At 40.4% G+C, this 24887-nt stretch overlaps 2 protein-coding genes across 2 annotated transcripts; one reads left to right on the top strand and one right to left on the bottom strand.

The window, feature by feature from the left end:
* Positions 1–1828: 1828 nt before the first annotated feature.
* Positions 1829–5575, bottom strand: rnf228 (ring finger protein 228). Its single transcript, XM_042487100.2, has one exon. The coding sequence runs from the start codon at positions 5278–5280 to the stop codon at positions 4510–4512; it is 771 nt and encodes a 256-aa protein (XP_042343034.1). The 5' UTR covers positions 5281–5575; the 3' UTR covers positions 1829–4509.
* A 662-nt stretch (positions 5576–6237) lies between these two features.
* On the top strand, positions 6238–24823 carry sgpp2 (sphingosine-1-phosphate phosphatase 2). The gene is made up of 5 exons (XM_042487276.2): positions 6238–11484; positions 12877–13038; positions 21235–21414; positions 23421–23510; positions 24095–24823. Exons 1-5 carry the CDS (start codon positions 11050–11052, stop codon positions 24638–24640), a joined length of 1413 nt encoding a protein of 470 aa, XP_042343210.2. The 5' UTR covers positions 6238–11049; the 3' UTR covers positions 24641–24823.
* The last annotated feature ends 64 nt before the right edge of the window (positions 24824–24887 follow it).

Below are 24887 nucleotides of genomic sequence, written 5' to 3'. Positions count from 1 at the left end.
AAATAAGGCTATTGTATATTTTCTTGGCTTTTAAATGGCCAATTATCTAATAGACCATGGCAGTGACGTCATTGTGCTGAAGAATTTGAAATGTGTATGTGCAATGGTAAAAACATGACTTTTTATCTTATTTTCAAGTTAATTCAGTTTAGATCCAAGCTATTTGAATATTTTAGTAAAAATAAAAATAAAATAAAAACCATTACAGTCCTGCATCAAAACTTTAATTAGGCCAAGAATTAGGAGTAAAATGCAGGCTACATTAAATATCAAAATCTTAAGTAGGCTATATTAGTTAAAAATGCCCCGAATCAAAGAGTTAATTTTAGGCCCATGGCTGTTATTGGAATATTATATATTTTATAAGATTATTACAGATTTATCAATCTGGGCCTAATTTTAACAACTTTATATACTGCTGTACTATTTAATCTATAACAATAGTTTATAAAGTCATCACGTTACATGTGTAATAGGCAAAACACAAACTACAGCAGTCGAATAAACATAGTAAAGACAGTACATGTTTTCTCCTGAAATGCAGTGTAGTCTATAATGCCGTGGTGGACAAGTAAAGTACCTCTAACCCAAAACTGCATGCTACACTGACATCCCCCTACTATTTATATTCCTATATCATATCGGTTATATCTTTTTAAAATACTAACATGTATTTATTATACAATCATAACTTACTGTACGCACTTTAAATGCAGTTTTGCTGAGTGTTTCATTGAGTAGCCAAAAGTTTTAACAGTCAAAACTGAATAAGTACGATGTGTCAATGCTGTAGTAAAGACAATGTATATATTTATATATATTTAGTAGTTTATGACATGGACTATACGGAAACAAAGGAAACACAAGTTAGTAGTCTATGTTTTGTGTGCAATGCACAATGTCTCGCTATGTAGCGCGTGGACAATATAGAAATGTATATAGGTCAAAAATATCTCCTTAACACCTAATTAAAGCCATTAAAATTCATTAGCCCGGCGTCCTTTAGAAAAACATGTCGTCTGCTTTTGTTTGTTGTCATGGCTAATTTGTGAACATGCCTCAAACTATTTTCCGCCATAATCGGTGTAACTGTGCATTGAAAAATACGACCGGGCTCCGATACAATAGGCTTTAGTGTTGCGCTGCTGCAACTGATCTGTCCAATCAGTGATCAGAGAGTTGTTTACATGGCGCTGAAAACATGAACCAAAGGAGGCAGCCGCAGTCTGCGTGTGACAGCTTGAATTTATGAGCCATGAAACTTCTGCTTGATGTGTACAGTATGTCCCAAATAGTAACCTGTAATTAGATGGTGATTGGTCAACATTGGTTTTTATCTATTCTGTTTGTGTATGAGGGAGGGGGATGTTTATTATGAATAGCTTAATTTATATGAACTAAAAAGGGAGCCTTGTATGAACAGGTAAACATGTGAAAATCTCAGTCGGGGATATTAACATATTGAAAAATGTATTTACTTTTAATCAAGTTTTAGCCACCAAGAGTTTACACAACTGGACCTACATGAGAAATGCAATCAAAAGGGTGGGTTTTCACTCGTTTTTAAATAACATGTAGTATTCTTTGTCTACCAGTAGGGGGCACATTTGATGCACAGTAGATTATCCTGCAACTGTGACAAACACCAGCACTAACACACTGGTTATATTTAACATGTGATTCCTATTTAATCACAATGTGTTTTACTTGCACAGACATGTGATCCACTTGTGTTTATAACCAGTCATTATGTAAGACCAAGCATGTTAAAATACAGCCTTGGTAACAGGCTTTTCCATCAGCTGCTCCAAGACAAAGAATGATTGGAATGGGTATTCATGTTTCCTTTATTACTGAAATGTGTTTATGTATGTAAAACAGCACATAAAGAACATTTCTCTGTGCAAATACGTTTGAACAACAACCACGGATTCTCATAAAAACCGACGACATTTTCTAGGTCCTCTGAAATAAATACAATACATTTAACAAACCCCGTTACTTGTGTCAAATAAGAGGGTGAAAGTGCATCATCTAAGAGTTGGGAAAAGGTTGAGCGGGATGATTGAAGCAAGCAACAGATTTAGGACTTTCAGAATCATATGAATTGGGGGTTTTTTTGCCCTTTTTCCCTCATGCAGTGAGGTAGGGATGCCATGAGTGTGCAAGGGCAACAAGTGCTTAAACCACTTTGGTGTCCGAATCATCTCCAAATTTAAATGCTGACAGGAAGGTCAGGGAGCCAGAACATGACACAGGATTGTAAACTCGCATGTTCCATGGATCATTGCACATTTGTCAATATAAGGGTTTTTACACTGCACCACAAATAAGGTATCACTTCCTTGCCATATTAAGGAATAATAAATAAATTATGATTACATACACAGAATTGACCGACGGTTCACAGTAATGATTATTACAGGAAGTTTGCCCACCACAGGCCTTTCAGTTTTATTTTTTTTTTGGATTATGATGTGTTGTCTGAAGCCTATTTCACTCAAAAAAGTTAGTCCTGTTTTGATACAGAAACACAATGTATTTCTGAGGGCTAAATGCATGTAATCTGAATGCTACTAAGTTTTAGTATAAGATAGTTAAATATTTGTATTATTTTAGTGCAGGCACTGAAATAAACAAACATACTGTGTTGTTTTCATCATATTTAAATGCCTCTTTCTAATCTCAGCACCGTTTAGAAATACATTGTTTTTACTTGAAAACATTGGGTGTCCAGACTGCCTTAAACTTTTAAGTTTACTGAATTTGAAAACACAAGTTGAGGTCATTTTGTAATGATTCAACTTGTGTTCTCAAATTCAGTCAACTTAAAAAATGAAGGAAGCCTAAACACTCAGTTTTTTAAGTTGAAACAGTTTATTTTTACAGCCACACAGTGTAAAAATAAAGTTTTCGGTCTGTCTTCAGGTTTTAAGTTGACTGAATTTGAGAACACAAGTCAAGGTGGTTTTGTAACAATCCAACTTGTTTTCTGAAATTCAATCAACTTCAAAATTTTAGGGAGCCTGGACACTAACTTTTTCAAGTTAAAACAAATGGTCGATTTTTACAGCGCAGCTCATGAGGTAATTATGATTCCTGATGATCTCAGAGGAACCCAAGTGACACCAAATATATCCTTTTACAAGTTGTTCATCATGTCTGACCCAGACAAGAAACTGATAGATTCTCACATGTGGCTTTGAAAGAAGGAGCACTGTAAAAATTATTTGCTTTCACTTAAAAAATAGTGTCCAGGCTACCTTTTTTTAAGTTGACTGAATTTGCAAGGACAAGTTGTATTGTTAAAAAATTACCCCAATTATAAAATACAGTCAACTTAAAATTTTAAGGCAGCCCAGAAACTACTTTTTTTTTCTTTTTTAAGTTAAAACAAATTCTTGAATTTTACAGTGAGTTATCTTAAAGACGAAGGTGGATTTTAGCCTGAATTATACCTGTTTAACACTAACAGGTGTGTAACCTGACCTTTCTTCAAAGCCCTATGCAGAGACATTTTTCATAAGTATAAAAAGGTGCCAGATTTGGAGGCGGCTCAATGTTGGAAAACCCTGTTTTTTGTGTGTAAATGATGTGACAGAAAGAGGAAATCCCTGCCGACACCTCAGCTGGATGCTGTCTGTGGCGAGAGCCCCTTGCATGATTTTGATGATGATTACAGTGAAGTTTTACTTCAGCAACAAGGTGAGGCACACGAGTCAGGGGACGCAATGTCCCTTCTATTAAATAAAACAAGCTCTGACCTTTCAGGAGCACTAACATGCAAAAGTAGCCAAACACAGGGTCAAAATCACAAGCTTTGAATCCCTTCAATAAACCTGGAAGAGGTGCAGTTTTCATAGTGGCAAAGGAAAAAAAGGTGCCATCCTGGAGGATAAGTTAAAGCACAAGGGTTAGGAAGGTCTGATCACACCTATCAGGTACCACTCACCACCTCTCTGTGGACTATTTACAGTTTGGATTGTGGACACAACCTTTTGGAAGTATCCCGCATGAACATATGAGCCTCCTTAAAACTCCAAAACCTTCACCTGGAAACTCAAATGTGAACATTTGCCAAATATCTGTACAATACAACAGTGGTTTGAGATATAAGAGTGGATCATCATGGACAGTTATCATACAGTGAGTGGCTTAGTGGGATATAAATATAATTTAGCAAGAGGGGGTGCGGAGGGGATCAAACCCTGGAAATAAGCACTTCACATTCATCAAACCAACTGACCAACACCAGGAGTCAAGTTCACTCATCAGGACGCCCATCAGCTGGGCCTAACTGTCAGTTCAAGTGCACAACTTAAGGAAAATCAAGGATCATGTCGGCCTATTGCTCCAAACAACATGAAGGCCTTTAGGTGTTTGCTATACTGATAAAAGGCCATTTTGGGCGAGATTTCCTCCTAGAAAAAACAGTAAAGGGAGCAGGAGTTGCCAGTATTATGTACATGATCACACAGCCACAGTACATCATGTCCATCCACAGCCCAATCAGGCGTTTCTCCTGGAGTTACTGGTGGCGGATGAGCGGCCTGTCTCATGATCCGGTCTGTATTTGAGCCAGCAGATGAGCCATGTGACGACCACCGAGAACATGGCCAGGATGCTGGCTACCGACAAGCAAATGGGTCCCGCCGGCGAGGGAGGAATGCTGTGACTGTGCACAAAGATCAGGCCCATGAACAGCAACACCAGCATGGACAGAAAGGAGAAGATCACGCACACGCAGCCCGTGGTCAGCGCCACTCGCTTGCAGCTCTGACAGCTGTCGTAGCGCACCGAGTCCTGGGAGAGGGTTGTGGCGGTGGACACGGTGGTGGACGGGGTCGCCTGGCTGACGCTGGACGTCCCCGACGCCTCCTCCCGGCGCAGGGCGACGAGCGCTGGATGCAGCGGTGGAGGGTACGGCGGCAAAGCGTCCTGAGGCAGGGGGTCCGAGTCGATATAGAGCGGAAAATCCTCCGTCACCTTGGTGTTGTTGGGCAGGTTTTGTATCCGATAATCCGGCACCGGAGTCCGGTGGCGACAGACGGGGCAGCTGATGCGCCATGGCCGCTCCTCCCGGAGATGGAGCGTGTTCAGGCACTCCTCGCAAAACGTGTGCAGGCACTCTAGGATCTTAGGAGCCCGCCGGTCAAGGTCGAAATAATTATAGCAGATTTTGCACTCGTACTCCTCGTAGGGAAACGCCGAGGAGGCCTCGCCGGGGGGTTCCGCTCCGTTTGATGCCAAATCTACCTCTGCCATGTCATCTTTCGCCATTCACATTCTCCGGTGAACACAAAGGGAGCTGGCGGACAGATGCTGATGACGGTGCACGTCTTTCCTCCTCTCCCCCCTCCTCTCCTCCCCGCTCATTGAAACGCCATCACCCCCGCAAACATCGCTGATGTGTTTTTATTGCCCCCGGTGTGTCCGGCGATGGAGAGCGGGGCGTCTGCTGCCGCGCGGTGCGAAACGATCGGGATCCCGGGTTTAATGTTAAAAAGCTCTCATTTGCTGCTCGGGTGTGTGGGAATAGATGATGTAATGGTGGTGACTCCGACGCGAGGGCTCATCCATCCAGTGAGCCCGAGCATCCCACAAAGAGAGAGAGAGAGCGAGAGAGAGAGAGAGAGAGAGAGAGAGAGAGAGAGAGAGAGAGAGAGAGAGAGAGAGAGCTGTGGCCTCAAAAGTCCCGTTAAACCCGTTAAAGGGAGAGTGTGTGTTGTTGTTTTCAGTTGACAGCACGCTCGATCGCAATTACGCAGCCAGGATGCACTAATTTGGTCAACTGGGGGCGTCAGGTCACTGTTTCCTGTAAAGAGCATCTACACTGTAAAATCTGACAAGTTGATTTTATTTAAAAAAAAAAAAAAAAATCTAGTTAACCCATTGCCTTGGAAACTGCAAGTAAATATGACTACTTATCTTAATTTTATGTTTACTTTATATCGAATTGTCAAGTACTGAGTAGCCTACTCAGTAAAATCTGAGAAGGTGATTTTACCTACATTAATCTTGGACACAGATTGCTTTGAAAAAGGAGAGTAAATCTAACCATAAATTAGGGGTCCAGAGATATTCGACCTGGCCAATTATTTGGCATTTTGCCGAATATCTGTATCAGCATTTTTGTTTCAATGATCACTGATACGATTTTTTAATTTACAAATTTTGTAAATAATGTGTTTTTTTTAATGTGTTTTACTTTGTAAAACCCCAGGGAGCTAATTTAATTTTCACCTGACTTTATAAAAAAAAAGACTTGCTAGGGATTTGCTGTAAAAATGAACATTTGATGTATCGATTCCTTTTGCATTGTTTGTTATATTCCAGATTCTAAATATTGATAGGAAGGTTTTCATTTTTATTGTAAACGCATATCAGTTCCAAATATTGATTACTGGTCTCATTAACAAAAAACAATAAAACAATATTGGTCTACGCCTACTATAAATCTTAATTTATGTTTCCTTCATATCTAAGTGTTAGGTTTATTCATGATTTTGTTATATTGCTTACTTAATTTGTGAAGTTGTTGCAACTTAAAAATGACATGTGAAATCACCTTGTTCTTTCTAAATATTAGCAACTTCAGTAAACCAAGTCAGTCTGACTTAACTTGATCATAACAAAGACCATTTTGTCGATGATGAGGTTAGGAGATCTGCAAGTTCTGTTTTGTAAACATTTATAAGAAAATACAGATACGATTGACTGGTTTGCAACCAAAAGAATAAGGCGCAGTAAACGGTAAACTTGGTTTCATGAGTTGCTAAACATTAGAAAGATTAATTTAATTAAACGTCATTTTTAAGTTGCAACAACTTCTCAAAAGGACATGGATTTGGTTTTAATTTTACAGCAGGAACTTCAATGGATAAACCAGCTCAAGTGACCATCACAAGCTGGTATAACCAGCGAAACCATCAAAAATGATGCCAAAACATACCCTAAACTGGTCAAACAAGGTGCTAAACCAACTTAACCATCTTAATTTGGTCAAGCTTTTTTTTTTAGAAGGGCAATTTCTGAAGCCTAAATGCAATCACCAGAAGTAAAAAGCTTTCGCTAGGCTAAAACGATCTACATTACAGTTGCTTCCGCTAAGATGCTAGAAAGTCGTGTTCAAGGTAATGACATTCTGTAGTCTCATTTAGCCACTTGTTAGCGACCATCTTTTTTAAGACACAAAAGTTTCAAAGTTTGCAAGTGGGGTATTTACTTACGTATTTTATGTCATAGAACAAACCATTAAAAGTCTCTTCGGTTTGTTTGTGTTAACTGCAGACCTTATTTCAGTCTTCTGATAAAAAAAAAAACAACAAAAAACAAAACATCGACTTTGAAACAAGGAAACCAGAGGTGCTAATTTGCTAATGTATTTCTGTGTTTTAGGACTCATTGCTGCAGTTGTCTATTGTTGAGTTTACTTAAAATTCAGTTATATGCACTTAATTTTGTAAAGTTTTTTGCAACTTAGAATTAACGAGTTCAATAAAATCAATCTTTCTAAGTTTTATTTTTGACTGTTCTGCTGGTTGCATATCAGTCAGTCATTTTTGTATTTTCTTTAACATGTTAGAAAACTCACAACTCACAGATCTCATAACTACATCATTGCCCGAATTATATATTTCATGATCAGGTTTACTCAGACTAACTTGGTTTACTTTGAAAGAACAACACAATTAAACTTGTCATTTTTAAGTTGCAACAACTTCACAAAATTAAGTAAATGCAGCCAAATGATAAGTAAACTTAACATTTAGACATTAAGTTAAGGTAAAATAAGATGTGTAGTTATATTTGCTTTTCCTTTTCCAAGGCAGTTTCAAAGATATTTTTTAAGTTACATCAACTTTCCAGATTTTACAGTGTAAACTCACACACTGTTTAAATCAAACATGGGCCTGCACTGTCTTACATTAATAGAAGGGATTGGAGGGAACAATGGCAGTTTAACCGTATTATCCTGTCCATATCAAAAAAAGAGAACCGGTTGATTTGGTAAAGGACAGTAACTCTGTTCCACATTTATTCAGTAAATCATGTCAGATTCATTTTTGGGGCTCGAGGCATCTCAGAATGGTGCTGTAGAAAATCACAAATATTTCATGATGCACATCCACAAGTTGTAGATCCACTTATTTGTACATTATGTACAATATTAAATAAAAGTTTTATTGCTGCTTTTAGGCTGGCGAAAAGCCTTTTCTAACCGTGTAAAAGTCACTAGATGAACTCAATTTAATAAGCTAATTGAGACAACTCCAAAGTGTGCATCTCAAAAGTACTATTATGTTGGCTGCCGTTACACTTTTATGGCAGAAAGTGCACAAATAGGCCATTGATGGGAGTCTGATTATGTCAAACCCTGGGGTTAAACCTTAATGGGATCATATGGTGAACTATTTTTCAAACCAGTACTCACAAGACTTTGTTTTTGAAGCTCATAGCTGCAAAGTCTTGGGAAAAAGTTTTATTCATTCTATTTTCATCAAGTTGATAAAAATCATGTGGGACTGAACTATCAAGTCAGAACACAATAGTCCTGATTTGACTCACGGATTTATGTCTGAACTGGTCGACTGAGCACAAGCCCAGTGGCCCATAATGTCAGAGAAGAGACTCAAAGTGCCACAAAGAGGCGGAAAACGATCACAAAGTCAAGCAAAGGAACTGTAAAGAGTCAAAAATAACTACAAAAACAGGCTAAACAACCATGACACTAAATAACTACAAAGAGACTGACCGAAAGTGACACAAAATTACCAAAATGAGACCCAAAAAGATGCATAATGATTACAAAGACATGCAAACAACAACAATAAAAGAGATAAAAGCACCACAAGTCTATCGCCCTTTTTTAACAGAGATCGCGATACAAAGCTGCTATACAGAGTCCCTTCCTTGCACCACCTTTGCATCTTTACTCAAAACCAAACGAGGGCTGCAACATGCTGCTCCAGCGTTTGATTTTAGACAGCATGCCAGCATAGTGGAAGCAAAAGAAGAGTGATGGGTGTGATGTGTAACACAACATCTGCCTCGAAAGTGACATTTAACATACACATTGGCAGTGCTTTCTAAACAATAACAATGGCGTAACATGCCAATAACAATCAGTTACTATCTCTGTTATATGGGGGCTGATCTTGTCCTCTGCTCAGAGGGTTAGGAGCTCCTAAATCTTACTGTTTTCCCAAATTGCAGACATTTTCAGCAGCCCTTCTTCTTTTTCTGAGTTAGCTGCTAAATGCTGCCAGCTGCTTTTTAAATCTCCAGCGGTGAGTTTAACACATAACACGTTATCAAAACGTCCCACCCTGCCATGTTCACACAGACACCATTTCTGCGCTGTTACTACCTCCCCTGCCAACCCAAAGGCGGGCTCCATCTCTGAATTCCGCAATTGCACCTTTTATACAGAACAGCAAGACAGAATAACGGCACACTATTTCCTGCTTTAAGATGCAGCGTAAAAGGGGGTTTATTCGTCTTCCTCCTATGTAGGAGATGTGCCCAGGGGCCCATTGTCTCAAAATTCATAAATGATTTGACTGTATTATAAGAGGTCAGAGTTTACAAGTTTATAGAGGCCGAGACACAAGACGGATGTTGCATGTTATTATTGTATGATTAATATTCTGCATTTCCCATAAAGGTTATATTCCCATGCACGAGATACTTATACTTGCTGACATGATAAGTGAGAAGTGTTATTTTCAGCCCCTAACTGTTGGCGAAATTGGCTAAAAAGGGGTTTCATGCATTGTCAGTTCGGGTTTAAATTATAACTCTACTCACGATATGACATAACATCAATTCTTTGCACAACAATATGATATTTGCCAGAGGCAGCAGGACCAAGTCAATGTTATACAAGCCCCAAGTTTTGAGTCTTTGCTCTCAAGACCCAATTTAAGACAAATCCCAAGTCCTAAACTTTAAGTTATAAGTCCTAAAAAACTCATAATGTACTCTTCACCAAATACCATTTTCACAGCTGAGTGTAAAGTAGCCTATGATAGCACTTGGCATATGTATAGTTGTTCTTTTTCCATTTTGTCTACAGTAATCAAATTTGTGACTGGAGTCTGACTTGTGTCTAAGTCATGTGACTTGAGTCCATGCCTTTGATATTTGCTGATGTCACAAAGTCTACCACAACACGATTTATATTCAGTTCTCATTTTTTTATTTCTTGGCTGTTTGCGATTGGCTGTTTTTTAAGATGGCTATGTAAATTAGTCTCCTGTGCATCAGTAATATTGGTTGATCATTTAATTGATATATTGATCGAGAACAATGTATCACTACACAGCTGACTGTCACAGTCGCATTTGTAGATACACATTAAACCTGAATAAAAACCAGAAAGAGGAAAACTTGACCTTAGGCTGATTTCACTGTCTGGGAGAAATAATAGTGACGTGAGTGGACTCTTGGATTGCCATTCTTTCAAATTTGCAGGGTTTATGTTGAATATATGAATACATCCCCCCTTTTTTTCCGGGCACCTTGATGAATTGATGAGTGTTCAAGACTTCAATTTCAGGAAATATCCTCAAAATTGTATGTGATTTCCTTAGAAATTACCAACCAGATACTGGAACTCTGTGGTTGTGAGATTTTTAAGAGCTCTATAACAACAGTGTGGAGCCTACAGCCCTCAACATCCAATTTTAAAGCATTGCCATGGTGATGGAGAAATATCTTTTAATAATGTAGTCTTATTTTCCCTGAAGCATATGTCATGTTTTGAGCACAAAATGTCCATAATTATGCTCATTTTCTGCACATGTTATATGCAGAATGATTACTGTAGATAAAAGTTGCACTCTATTTTACTTTTGTCTCTATATGATCAGTTATTAATATTTTTATGTCATATCTTATGTTAAATAATATAAATGAAACTCATATCAGCCTTCAGACCACAGAACTGCAGCTCATACTTTTCTCAGCATTGTAAACACAACTCCACAAACGCCCTGCCATCATGGATTTGCAGTAAATCTGTCTTCCTGCTGTAAATACTCTGTGATGACACCATCCCGGTATAAAGGTCGGACACACTTACTAGAGGACGACCTGTTCAGCCCACACTTGCCCCGCCCAACTGCGCAAACCTGTGGCGCGCACCTGCAGCCGCACCTGTCCGGAGCTGCGCGCCCTGGCCGGATAAATATCACCTTCACTTACCTCTCCTGCAAAGAAAATCAGCATCAGTCTGCTCCAGCACTTCTGTCTCTTTCATCTGACATGCTGGAGCTCCTGGCTTACCTTCATGACTCGGAGCTTGTGGCCCGGTTCCAGAGACGATGCGGACTCTTCCTCATTGAAGCCGCGCATCACAGCGGAGGGAGGACGCGCGCTCGGACTGGAGCCCCGGTCCATGCAGAAGAAGCACGTGGACAGGTGAAGGGAAGATGGGACCGCCAGGATAAAAACTCCAACTACCAATACAAAGACAATGGTGTAAGTTTAGTGACAAGTGAAAAAAAACAAAAAAAAAAAACACGTTGCATGACATTTCTACATCATTTTGATTGATTTCAAAGGAATAAATGCTTCTAGTATTTGGTCTGGTTTGCATTACTGTAGAAAATAGAAGTTGAATTTGTATTAAACAGGTTTATTAGAGTAAATAAGGCACTAAAAATATCATCTAGATGTATTTAAAGATGTTTCAAACCAAACTGTGACTGGCTTTTCTCGTTTGTCAGGGTGTCTCTATCCGCTGCGAGATTCTCGTGTACAATAGAAAACTTGTGGGATGTTTACATTCTTCTGTGTCTCCCTTTTCTTATGCAAACACTTTTTTTAGGCTACTGACAAAGTGGAGATAAAGTTACTTTCTGGTTCAGGAAACAGAGTAATCATGAGTACTCAGCCTGTTAAACCATTGTATAAATTCTTCTATGGCTGTTAAAGAGCTTTGTCAGGTTCAAGGAAATAAAGCTGATGATGTCATATTGAGGTCATGGGTTATGTTGGGCTTTGAGGTTGCAGGTTTTTAACAGAGAGTCTGGTTTGGCACTAATAAAAGATGCTGGCTGCATTATGGGAAATGTACTGTTTGGCATTTGTTTTAACTTTATGCATATAAAGTCAAAGGCTGAGTTCAAACTGCAGGCAAAAAAATATTTGTTTCTCAAGTCACATGTGAAGGACAGATTGTCCACACTGTTATTTGCAAGTGATCAGATCAGATTTGTGTGTCCGGACGGCACTGACATATCCACATGGGTTGCTGCAGTAATGACACAGGCATCAGAAACATGAGAAATGGAGGTCCATCATTCCACCCTCCAAATAATCATGCCATTACGTTGACGATATTTGTCAATATTTATTTCTACATACTTTTTGCTGTCCAGACTTTGTTAAATCAATCTTGATATGCCAAAAAATGTATCTGGGCTAGCAGTTTGAACAAGGCCTAAAAGCCCTTGCCTCAACTGCACTGATGTTTGACCCCTCTTTTTTAATTTTTTAACTGTGACTGCATTGTTGGGCGGTTGATGTAATCTGATCTGATACGGTCCAGGAGCCATCTTTTGGCACCTGGTTCTATTGGATTTTGTGGTTGGTCTACAGGTGAATTTAAATCCTCCTCTTTTATGGATTTTTTTCAGTTTGTACATAAAAAATCCTTAGGGGAAATGTCAAAATATAGAAAAAAAATAAAAAATAAATAAAATTTAAACATCATAAAAAATTCTTTATACTTCGGGTAGGTGGTAAGACCAGTGGCAAAAGTCCATAGTGGATGAAAAAGCACATAAATCCACATTTTCTTTTGTAAAAATTTGGTTACAATTTGCACTACATTTGTATGTAAACCTAGTAAACCTTTATTTTGTGCAGGGCTGCAGCAGGCCTCACTATGAGGTGAGGAACTGGCTGTTGTACTTCCTTTTCCTGATCTCGGCAGGCCTGGGCCATGAAATCTTTTACATCACCTGCCTGCCATGCATACACTGGAGCCTGGACCCGTTTCTGTGCCGACGCCTCATCAACATGTGGACTGTAAGTCACAGCTGGAGAGAAAATGTGTGTCTCATCCTTCTCCAGTCTTAAGTCCGTTGGTTTCACAATGCCACCTCTCTTCTCTCAACTCTTCATCTCCCTCTCTTCACCTTTCAACCTCCTTTCATCCCCCTTTCAGTGACCTGTCTCTGACACCATGTTCATATATCCCCAGGCCTTGGGGCCAGCCTGACCGGGGCCCTTGACATGGCAAAAGGCCACACATGAGGACACATTAGTGAAAAAAAAAGTGCGGGGATCTCCCCTTTAGATGTTTATTCTGATAGAATCCAGCACATTTCAACAAGAGACCCCGAAAACATGTCAAATGTGATCCCAGAAGGAGTGTATTTGACACTTTGTGAGTCCCCCTCACTCCTGCGCTGTGTGTGATGATGGGCAGTGTGTTTTTGTGCCCTTTGTGTCCCCGCCCCGAGCGCTTGGTGGGTGCCCTGTGTCTGAACCCCTTGTTTGGCCCCTGAGGGGGAAGAGACACCATTCTTCTGGCATCCCGGCTGCACCAGGCCCCTGCGTGAACTCCTTTCAAACTCACATAAACACCAACACACACATACACACGCTCACACTCCTCGCCTCGCCTGCTAAACACACTCATTGCCCTCCCACTAGTTAGGCATTACCAGCTTTACTCTGTGTTCTCCTCCCCCTGGTCTACCAGCAGAGTGTTTTATTGGCCTCATCAGTGCTGTGAGCTTTCTCTCTCTGGACCGAACATTTGGTCTGTCAGCCCTCGGGGCGCATCACCCCGCACTTCTAACAGCACCCTGCCATTGTGCTGGTGGAGTTATCTGAGGTTCAGGGAGGGCTGTGCACTCTCTCTCCTCTGTCTCTGTCTCACACACAAAACTGGCAACCCACACCAACGTTTGAAGCGCACCCATGCAAATTAAGACTTGTATGCATGGGCACACACACATTACAGGCTCATGACTGACACACACACACAGTCATTACACACACGGACCCCTGTGTCCTTTCCCACTTTCTGTTGGCTTAACTTAAAGGGTGACTTTGGCTGACTTAGAAAACAATGACTGTCATTAACCATATGGTCATGAATTACATTGCTGTGTTGTATGGTATTATTGTAGCATAGTGTTATGCAAATCACACACCTACTGAGCTGTTTGGAATATCAAAAATCCACTTTTGCATAACGGCATAGAGGGCATACAGTAAGATGTGGGTAACTGAATAAACTGCATGTAAAGTTTTCATTAATGATGGCAGACGATGGTCATGTTCAAAGACAAAAACTCTATTCCCAAAAGACAAAACTTTTTCAGCTAAATAGCCTTGGATGCGGATCAGCCATCAGTGATGAAGGCCAACATCAAAATATGTCCATCAGTGACTAAAAATAGTTCTCACCACTACAAGGAAACTGGCATTATAAACCACATTTTTTTCTGCTTCAAGTTCAAAGTGTTTTCAATATCCAGCACAAAAAAAACAACCACTGATGAAACTGATTAACCAACCATAAGCTACAGATTAAAGAAACAAACAACCCAAATGACTATTTTTGTATCAGTTATTCACCCTGTGTTATGTTGAATTCACACAGAAAAAAATGTTTTCCTTGCATGCCTCCATGATGAACCAAGAGTCCAAACACAGAAAAAAAAATCTTAATGAATAGCAGTCATTGAATTCCACATTTAGCTACAGTAAAACTATATGAAAACATCTGTTTACAAACTCATGCAACTCGTGCACTTTAATCCATTTATCCAGTTGTTTCCTGAGTACAAACAGACAGTCCTTTCTAATGGACAACTGAACTAAAAGTAAAAATGATCTATGCTCTTTTCAAAGCCAGACTGATCTGGTAGTTAGTTTGTATTTTTGTGCGACTAAAAGTTGAGTTCAGATTCATCAAAGTCACACAATAACACAAACCAACTACAAGTTAAAACAGTGGTAGACCAGTAGCTCCCATGTTCAGTGAGGTAAAATTACAGTTTTTGTCAATGGAGTCCGACTTTTAGTCCAGTTCCCCATATGAAAGGGCTGTCTATTTGGGAAGAACTGAGCTTTTACTGGAAAAAATGAAACTTGGATTATACTGCATGAGTTGTGTAAGAGTTTGTAAACAAATCTTTTGACATAGTTTTGCTGTTAAATAAGATTTCAATTGAGCAAGAATTTTCATCATATTTGGATTCTTTCTTGACTGGAAGCATGCAAGAAAAAAATACATTATTTAAACAAATTCAACCCAACAAAGAGAATGGTGGCAGATATGATCATAAAGTGTTTAAGGTCTCAGTGTGTAAAGTTTCTTATCTGAAGTCACTAACTAATCACAGTGACAATGCTAACGTGTTAATATTTAGCCTGCAGGTGTAATGTTTACCATGTTCATTACCTTAGTTTTTTTATGATAAAGTGTAGTCAGAAATATTGATATATTAATATAAGGGGCTGACAGATTATCGGCTCAGCTGATATTTGGCATTTTGCCTATTTTCTGTATTGGCATTTTATTTTTATGATCGCCGATAAAACTGATTATTGAAAAAATGGAAAGAAAGCGTCAGTATGAGAGGAACTTTTACTTTGTAAAACCTGAGGGAAGTGTTTTTACTTTTTTTACATACTTTTGTTTTTACCTACTTTTATCAAAAAAAAAATATGCCTGCAATGTCAATTTTTCACCGCCATATCAAAAATGATATAGAATCGGTATTTTATTAAGTATTATATTAATGTTAGAAATTCCAGTATTTAGACCACACGAGCATGTTAGCCTGCTAACATATGCTAACTATTTGAAATACAAGAAAATTGACCATCACAATAGACTTATTCTTGTTTCTTGAAAACCATTTACTGTAAATGAGGTTATTTTTGGCTCCGATTGAGAAGCGAAGGCCTACTCAGCATAACAAAAAATGTACCATAATCTGAAAAAAAACATGTTCTAAAAAGTATGAATATATACAAGTTTCTAAAAGAACACGAGGACTGTGATTCAATGAGCAGGCCAGTAAAGGCTGAGCAAAACTTTAAAATTGGACCCAGAAGAAATTCTCTGGCCTCATTAAGGCTATCTCAGTGAATTGCAGGAACCGCGCTGTAGGGATTTAGCATATTGGCTCCACAGTCATATTATGGAGGAACTATTACATATCTGCAGAAAATAAGTTCAAGAGAGCAAGCAGCAGCATGACTCCCAAAATGCCCATTGTGCAAATGGACCTCTATTATGTTCTGTTGATGAGGTCTACAGTCAGTAAAGTCAAACTTCTAGTGGTTTTACTGTTAAAATATAAGTCCTTTATGAAGCAAGAAGTGTCACACTTAGATATATAACTGTTTTGTGTACACTGATAATTTTCATACCACTGAGAATTTACCCTAAGAGTATTGTTTATTATCATGATTGTTAGGGCTTTCAAAAATGTAATTCTATTAGCGTAACTTAATTTTCCAGTACTTTGATGGTCGCTGGGCTGTTGTACAAAATATCTCACAAAAAAAATGAGCTGTTAACATAATCAACGCTGTGGAACAAAACAAACATCTTGTGTTTTCTCTATTTTTTCCATACAAACAGTAACACACACACACACACACACACACAAACACAGTTCCACACACTCAGTTTGATCCACATGTTGACAGATCAAAGTCCAAAGCTGCACAGGCCTCGATCAATACACTTATTCACAAGAAACACACACACTCGAGCACACTTATCTGTGTTTATGTGTGTCTTGACCTGTCTTTAACTCTTTCCCTTAATGTGACCAGACTGTCCCTGGGTCAGTCCTTTGATGCGACTTGTACAAAGGCACCAGAGAGACACTGGCCCATGAGGCGGCTGAATATAATGTTTGTGTTGATGGTGAGTGCGAGGGGTGGGGCGAGGGTATCATCATATCATGCGAGCACTTGAACTGGTAGGCAGATTCATTGTGTGGAGGCAGAGTGGGGAGCGCTGTGGATGATGAGCACACAGTATGGCCTGTTGTATGAATACACCGTCATCATGAATAGAGGGGGTCAGACGTGCTAAATGGGTTCACTATTGTCTGTCCTCTGTTTATTGTTCACTTCATGGTAGTGATTATTTGGTCGGGGTGTATGTGTGTACAGTACAGTGTAGGCAGATGCATATATTGGAATAATAAACTTTATATTAATGCATGGCCAGAGGGTGAGAAGAGATGAAAAAGAAAGCTTTTGGAAAGAATAAGACACTATTGTTGGAGATTTCATATCATTATTTCCCTTTTTTATGCCTATTTAGCCTTACAGTGGTCACTCCTGTTCACATACACTCACCCACAACTTTATTAGGCACACCTGTTCAACTGCTTGGTAACAGACATATCTAATCAGCCAATCACACGGCAGCAGCTCAGTAAATTTGGGCATGTAGACATGGTCAAGACGATCTGCTGATGGTCAAACTGGGCATCAGAATGGGGAGGAAAAGTGACTTTGAACATGGCATGGTTGTTGGTGCCAGACGGGCTGGTCTGAGTATTTCGGCAACTGCTGATCTACTGGGATCCCACACACAACCATCTATGCACAAACATCTCTCGGGTTTACAGATAATTGTTCAAAAAAGAGAAAATATCCAGTGAGTGGAAGTTTTTTGGCAAAAATGCCTTGTTGATGCCAGAGGTCAGAGGAGAATGGCCATACTGGTTCGAGCTGATAGAAAGGCAACAGTAACTCAAATAACTACTCATTACAACCGAGGTATGCAGAAGAGCATCTCTGAACGCACAGCACGTCGAACCTTGAAGTAGACGAGCTACAGCGGTAGAAGACCACACCTGGTGCCACTGCGGTCCGCTTAGAACAGGAAACTGAGGCTACAATTTGCAGAGGCTCAACAAAATTTGACATACGAAGATTGGAAAAACGCTGCCTGGTCTGACAAGTCTCGATTTCTGCTGCGATATTTGGATGGTACTTTTATTTTGGGGTTGTTTAGGTACCTCAAGTCCAAGTTAGAGAGTATGCAGATAGAGACTAGAAGCTGATAAGCTGACTGAAGCTTATCTCTGCATCAACACTGAAGGCAGGGGGAAACGGCTAGTCTAAATGTATCCAAAGTTCAAAATGTACGCCTACCAGTACCTCTGAAGCTCACTAATTTACGCACTTTAGCTTGTTAGTTTAAACTGGACACAAACTGAAATGTAAAAATGCTATTTCTACAAAGCTATTTCTTGCCCAGAGTCTTGTCATCACTAAGAGGTTGCCAATCTAACACTACACGGGTTTCCGTCATAGATTTGCGAAAAACTTCAGCAATTGTTTGAAATGTCAATGAAACACAATTGCGAGCATACGGCTTTGCCATTGACTGATGTTATGCCGCTTCTCAACACAAAGCTCTCTGGCATTCAAACATCAACTTTTCTCCCTCTGAACCCTTCGGTATCGGCTCCCCAATCACCTTGTACCCCTGCGAGCATTCAATAAGCTCGGTGTACTGAAACTAATGCTGTCTGTTGTTCTTTGACTTAATTTTTTATATAATAAACATGAAAATATTTCCTAAAGAGAGTAGTTTGTTACCTCTTGTGCTCAGCGATAAGGCATCCACCCACTGTCTTGTCCTTGGTGATGAAAAGGAAGGTTTTGGTCTTAGAGGGACACTTGGTCTCCACCTGCTGGAAGTCGAGGTCGTTGTCCACCATGTTCCTGATCTCCTCCACCTGACAAACAAATAGAAACACTAAGCTGGTTTCCATTACAGGTTTGCGCCAAACTTAAGCGATATTTTTCAAATGTCAATAAAAGACATGAAGAGAGATGAATGTGTTTCCACTGAGAGATGTTATGCAAGTCGCAGACGTAGGCGTGTTATGCGAGCAACAATGGAAAGACAAACCTCTTTTACGTGGGAGCGGGCACGTATGAGGGATTTGTAGGAGTCCACGATTTCACAGAGAAACTGTGGATTCAAAACTTTTGTATTGATCCGTTCAACTTTTGAAGAGTTATGCGATGCAAAAACACCTTTTGTAGTGTTTGCTACATCGTGTCCAAGAGAGCCAGTTCCAACCGACACATCGTGTGACCTATAAAAACAGGGAAAAGGAGTGTTTCTATTGCAGTTTTGCGAGATATGTCTTTTTTGAATCGCCTAAAAGCTTTTTTGCGATAAATGGGAGTTTTTTTTTCCGAAATTGAATTCTTTCCTAATTGTGCAAAATACAGACACAAAACATCACTATGAAATGAAAATGGGTGTGGTCTCTGCAAGGGCCTGAAAGTAGCGGCTGGGAAGCAGCAAAGAGGCCTGCAGATAAAACATACAACGGATTAATATGTTTTAGATTTCCTGTTGAGTGTGGCTTTGTGTCAACAGATTGGGGAAGACCCTTTTCCAACTTGACAATCTACAATCAATATTACTTAATTTGTAGAGCACCTTTTATACAGGTTAGTGCATCCAAAGTGCTTCATAGATGACAAGCTGATAAAAAGACAGAACAAAAATAACAAAAAAAGATTGCCCCCTGGTGTCTGACTGCAGTATAGGTCATAAAGCCACCCATCTTTGTTAGTGAATGGGACATGGGCCAAAGCCACCATACAAGGTGCCACCTGCTACTCAGTAACCATTCATATGCACTGGACACTTCGACATGTCGCCTGGAGGAACCGGAGATCGAACTGCTGACCTTCTAAATTGACAACGACTCGCCCTACCTCTGAGCCACAGAGAAATAGATTTAAAAGTTAAAATAACATTAATAGTAGAGTGGATAATGTCCGTGTGCACAAAGCCAGGCTCATAAAGAAGTGTTTTTATCAGTTTGTCATAGAAGAGCTTTACTGTCCTCCACTGAGCTCTGACCTCAACACCTTTGGGATGAACGGGAACAGTGAGGCAGGCTTTACTGCCCAATACCAGTGTCACTACAAACTAAGACAATCTTGTGTTTGTGTGTTACTGGGAGCAAATTCCTGCAGCCAGGTTCCCAAATCTTGTCCAATCTCTGCCTCCTCTCTTTAGTTTTTTTTTTTCTTTTTTGGAAGTTATAGCAGCGTGTGAATTCCCACGATTTTGGAATGTGGGAGAATGTTATGACATATTTTTGGCCTTTCTGTGTACTCCATAATCCCGCCTGTCTCTCCCTCCCTATCTGTGTACCTTTATACGTCCACAAGTTGCTTCACTAACAAGCGGGTTAGCAGACATACTTTTACATCGTATTCGCCATGGTAACAAGCATTTCCTGATTACAGTGTCAGCAGAGATGGTAATAACAACCTCTCTGTTCTCTCCTCTTAAACACACACATTAGTGTCCTGTTCGCTCTGTGTGCGATGCCTCCCTGCTCCTCGCTAAGACAGCCATTCATTAAATATACAAGGCAGAGCTTTAAATAAACCTGGAGCTGGAGCAGGCTGCCCCTCCGAGGGCCGCTGGGGATCTCATGAAAGAGAATAGGCAGCACATTTGGCAGGACACACACACACACAACACACACACATACACAATAATACCTATACGCCACTACTTCACAAACACACACCTTGCACCGAGTGTGTCATCTTGTCAAGAGCCCTCCGTCTGACCCCGCCGGCTTTAGACGCTGCGTCAGCAAACCCTGCCTTCTTCAATTCTCAGTTTCTCACAATAGATTTTGTTTCTGTGCCACTGCAGCATCTGCACTTTATACCAGGGTGGGTCTCCACTCTTGTACAGTTCTTTTTTTGTGGAGTGGGAAGGGTGATTACTTATTTATAAGACTGTGTGGTTAGTTTTAGACCATACCCTGATCAGGATTTTACTTCCTCTACTCATTATTTTATTATCATCTTCCTCCATCTCTAATTTCTGCTTTTGTGGCCAGCACACTGCAGTACTCTGACGTAGTCCTTTATTCTATTTGACTGTAATGATGTTGTATTATAAATATATACCATATAAAGCCGGCAATACTATTAAAATGCTCTTCATTCCTGAAGTGAGGCTCGATGTTGCAACACAAAAATACCATAATGGTTCTTATAAGCTCGACAACTTTCATCAGTATTAATGCAAATCAGTGTAAATGGATCATGTTAAGTGTAAATCTGACAAAAATGGAATATAATTTTCATGACATCAAAAATAAAAAGTAGTATCTGAAACCAATAAAAGATTTGGTGGGACCTTCTTAGAGACACCTGTCCCCTCTCCTCTCTCAGTTGGTGATGTACATCGGCCAGGTGATGAAAGATGTGCTAAAGCTGCCTCGCCCTCTCTCGCCCCCTGTGGTCAAGCTAGAAACACGCGTGGATGCCGAATACGGGCTACCCTCCACCCACGCCATGGCCGCCACCGCCATCTCCTTCACGGTCTTACTAAGCGCTTCGTCCAGGATACAGGTGAGCATTAATGATAGCTGTAATTCAAGACAGTAAACCAGCTCAAAGGTGTTCTCAGTTACACTACTTACTCACAAATATTACTCAGTAATTTCAACAAATGTACTATGATCTGTGAGATTATTTCAACTGCAAAAACAGATCACAGTACTGGTCATAGTCATCAAATACGTGTCAGTAGATAGTGATGGTCAGTGAGACCATTGACATCCAATGTCAAAGACCAGTCTAAAACCAAAATGGGGGTTTCCCTCATAGACTGTATATAAAGATGGACAACATGACACTGCTGGCTGAGGCTACTAAGCTGAACCTTTACAAGCACACTTGTGGTTCAATTTTGGGTTCACTATTTCGCCTTAGGATATTTCAACATGCAGACTGGAGGAGCAAGTGGAAGACCCGCTTTATTGCTGTGTCTTGATTGGGAACTGTGAAATTATTACTGAGATGTTAACAGTCAATGATCACACTACTCATTACTGTAAAAAGAAAAAAATGATATAACCACCAATGATGCTTGCAAATGATGTACTTACACCTCATTAGGGCTTGCACAGGCAAAGTGGATGTTGAACTGTAATTGTGACAATGAGTATTTCATTAACTGTGCTATTAAACTGCCATCTAATTTTATGGATCCTTTTTAAGATAAGGGAGTTCGTGTTAAATTAGTCAATCCAAATGAGTCGCTCAAATCAAAGTGCTGAATGCAAAGCTATTTGAGGCAGTGGGAAGCTGTGGACGGCAGCCAGCTCACTGGTAGCTGAGTGGGATGAAGGGAGTGGACCCCCTGTCCATCACCGAGTCCTGACCGAGCTGTTAGACAATGGGAAAGGAGAGGCGGGGCCAGCAGTCACCATCAGTCACCATCAGCCACACCCGTCGAGCTGCTGTTTGGTCTTGTGATAGACTCGACTGAGTCAATGACTGTCAGTCCACGTCTCCTCCTCCCGACTCTTCCCCTTCTTTATCTCTCCCACTCAACAGCTAAGTCAATAAAACACTCAGCGGCTCAATCATAGGCCGTCTTAATCAAGCACCGCGTTTTAATGAAGACCCGAGTGAATTCTAAATACTGCCTTTAGTAGTTTACAGCCTCAGCAGCTGTCAGCCTGATTTGTGGTCACGTCAGTTCAGCTATTTGCCTTAATTTTCTTGCTGTGATGTTCTCAAGGTCAGAAGATATCATCTCAACAACCCTGAGACACCCCGTGTACAGTAGAGCACTTAAACTGTGGCCTGAAATTCCTCAAGGATTGCCCGAAAAGAAAAGAGCATGCATAGCTATAGATGAGTAGCAGGCTGTTGCAGAGGCTCCTGAATAGCCACAGGGCCTGGGGGCAGCTCGCCCGATTCCCGGAGCAGGTCAGAGGTCACGACAGTCAATCACAGAGTGACCCCCTCCTGTCCCCGGCATCCTTTGTGGCCATTCAAAAAAAAAAAAAACCTCTCTTCATGAACTACCAGTGAATAGGCTTCCAGCTGCAAAAGACAGGAAAAGACACAGGAAAAAAGGAGGAGAGGAGGGGGGCACAGGAGGGGAGGGCGGAGGAGGTGAATGAATACAGAAGGCCTCTCTTCTCACTGTTATTGAAATGGAGGGGGGGAACAAAACCTGCCGCCGTAGGTAAAGGAGGGAGGGGAGAGAGGATGGAAAGACAGTAGAGGATAAAGGAGCAGTGACTTAATGACAGGCGGTACGTCAACCCTGAAGAATGGATCAGTGGCAGAAAGAGGAGTTGCACAACGCCTATAAGAGGAGTGACGAATGGATGATTTGATCAAAAACTAACAAGAAAAAGAGGACGCTTCAAAAAGTAAAAAAAACTGCTTGTGTTTACACTGAGGAATGTTAGGAATTCTAGGCACATGACGCATAACATTCACAGATTTCATCTTTTATCTCCCTAATCAGGGTGCAGTGTTTGTCACTGTGTGTGTGTGAGTTATCGACATACCAAACGCGACAGTTACTGATCTAAGTGTGTTTTCATGTCTTCCAGTTCCAGTTCGAGGTCGGTCTGCTGATCGCACTGACGGTGTCGTCTTTGGTGTGTCTGAGCCGCCTTTACACTGGCATGCACTCAGTTTTGGTGAGTTAGTACACACACACACACACACACACACACACACACACACACACACACACACACACACACACACACACACACACACACACACACACACAGAGTCCAGCATAAAACATTCAAGCTCAGTGTTGGATTCATTATTCATATCTGTGTCTGGTTAAACTGTCTAGATGAGGCTTTGATCCAAGACTCTTAATTCATCAGGGACTTTATGTTGCCTTCATTTTATCTGAAAATATTGAAGTCAAAATATAAAGCTGTATCACTTATTAAGTCAGTTATGTTTAAGTGTACATTTATCACATCACCTGAGATTCTCTTTTTTTCCTGTTGCAATATACTTTTTAAACAAGACATTCATTACTTTTTTAACGTAGCAATGCATGTGTTTTATATTGATCTATGGAACTGTTATGTGATTTTATTTGTCTCTTTGATTCACGTCGCTCACCTTTTTTTTTTAATCCTTTAATGTGTTTTTTCTGCAACTCACACCAAAACGATTGATATTGCTAAACAGCGCTACAGATAAGTCAACTGTCCCTTTAAGCATACATGGTGAAATACTGCCTTTATTCTGCTTTCAGGATGTGATCTGTGGGGCTTTAATCTCAGCTGTCATCTTGTTCCTGACCTACCCATTCTGGGAAACCTTTGACCATTTCCAGCTCACCAGCCGCATCTCCCCCTTTGTGGCGTTGTCTCTGCCGCTCTTCCTCAGCTACACATACCCTGAGCTGGACCATTACAGCACCACACGGGGGGACACCACTACTATTCTAGGAGTAGGGGCTGGGTGCTCTGTGGGATATTGGGTGAACGAGCAGCTTGGAGAGACTTTTGAGCCCAAGGGGGTGCTACCCGTACCCCTACCCACACTGACGACAACCGCACTAGCACGAGCTGGCGCCCGCTTCCTCATTGGAGTGGTAGTGTTAGTGGGAACTCGGCAGGCAGTGAAGACACTGAGCCTGCAGGTGTTGTACTCATTTTACAGAGTGCCAAAAAGTGACGACAGCGCCAGGAGGAGGAGAGAGATCGAAGTGCCGTATAAGTTTGTCACATACACAGCTGTGGGACTTGTCAACTCTATACTAGTCAACAGAGTCTTCATCCTACTGGGGCTACTATGACCTATTAACATATGACTGATGTATAATGATCTGAACTAAACAAAAAAAGACCTCATATTTATTTCAGTGTGTATCAAATGACTTTTTTTTTTTACATAACTTTCTTACACAAGGAGCTTCTGCTGGGATTGATTCACAAAAGTGTACTTAAGCTGTAAGCAAATAAAATGTTTTGCTCACGTAGCAATGAAGTTTTTTTATGGCTTCCCAGATTGATCGTTATTTGAATTGTGTAGTCAAGGCTGTG

This window comes from Plectropomus leopardus, chromosome 6 (genome assembly GCF_026936395.1).
Source record: "Plectropomus leopardus strain MGB_pleo_1.0 chromosome 6, ASM2693639v1, whole genome shotgun sequence".
Taxonomy (NCBI): Eukaryota; Metazoa; Chordata; class Actinopteri; order Perciformes; family Serranidae; genus Plectropomus; species Plectropomus leopardus.
The sequence above is the reverse complement of the archived record's forward strand: the minus strand, read 5'-3'. Positions and strand labels throughout refer to the sequence as shown.

Excerpts from the sequence above, each read along its gene's own strand:
- rnf228 (XM_042487100.2), bottom strand. The coding sequence starts at position 5,280 with ATGGCGAAAGATGACATGGCAGAGGTAGATTTGGCATCAAACGGAGCG.
- sgpp2 (XM_042487276.2), top strand. The coding sequence starts at position 11,050 with ATGACACCATCCCGGTATAAAGGTCGGACACACTTACTAGAGGACGAC. Across the intron at positions 11,485-12,876 it reads ACCAATACAAAGACAATGGT|GGCTGCAGCAGGCCTCACTA; the intron begins GTAAGTTTAGTG and ends TATTTTGTGCAG. Across the intron at positions 21,415-23,420 it reads GCGCTTCGTCCAGGATACAG|TTCCAGTTCGAGGTCGGTCT; the intron begins GTGAGCATTAAT and ends CATGTCTTCCAG.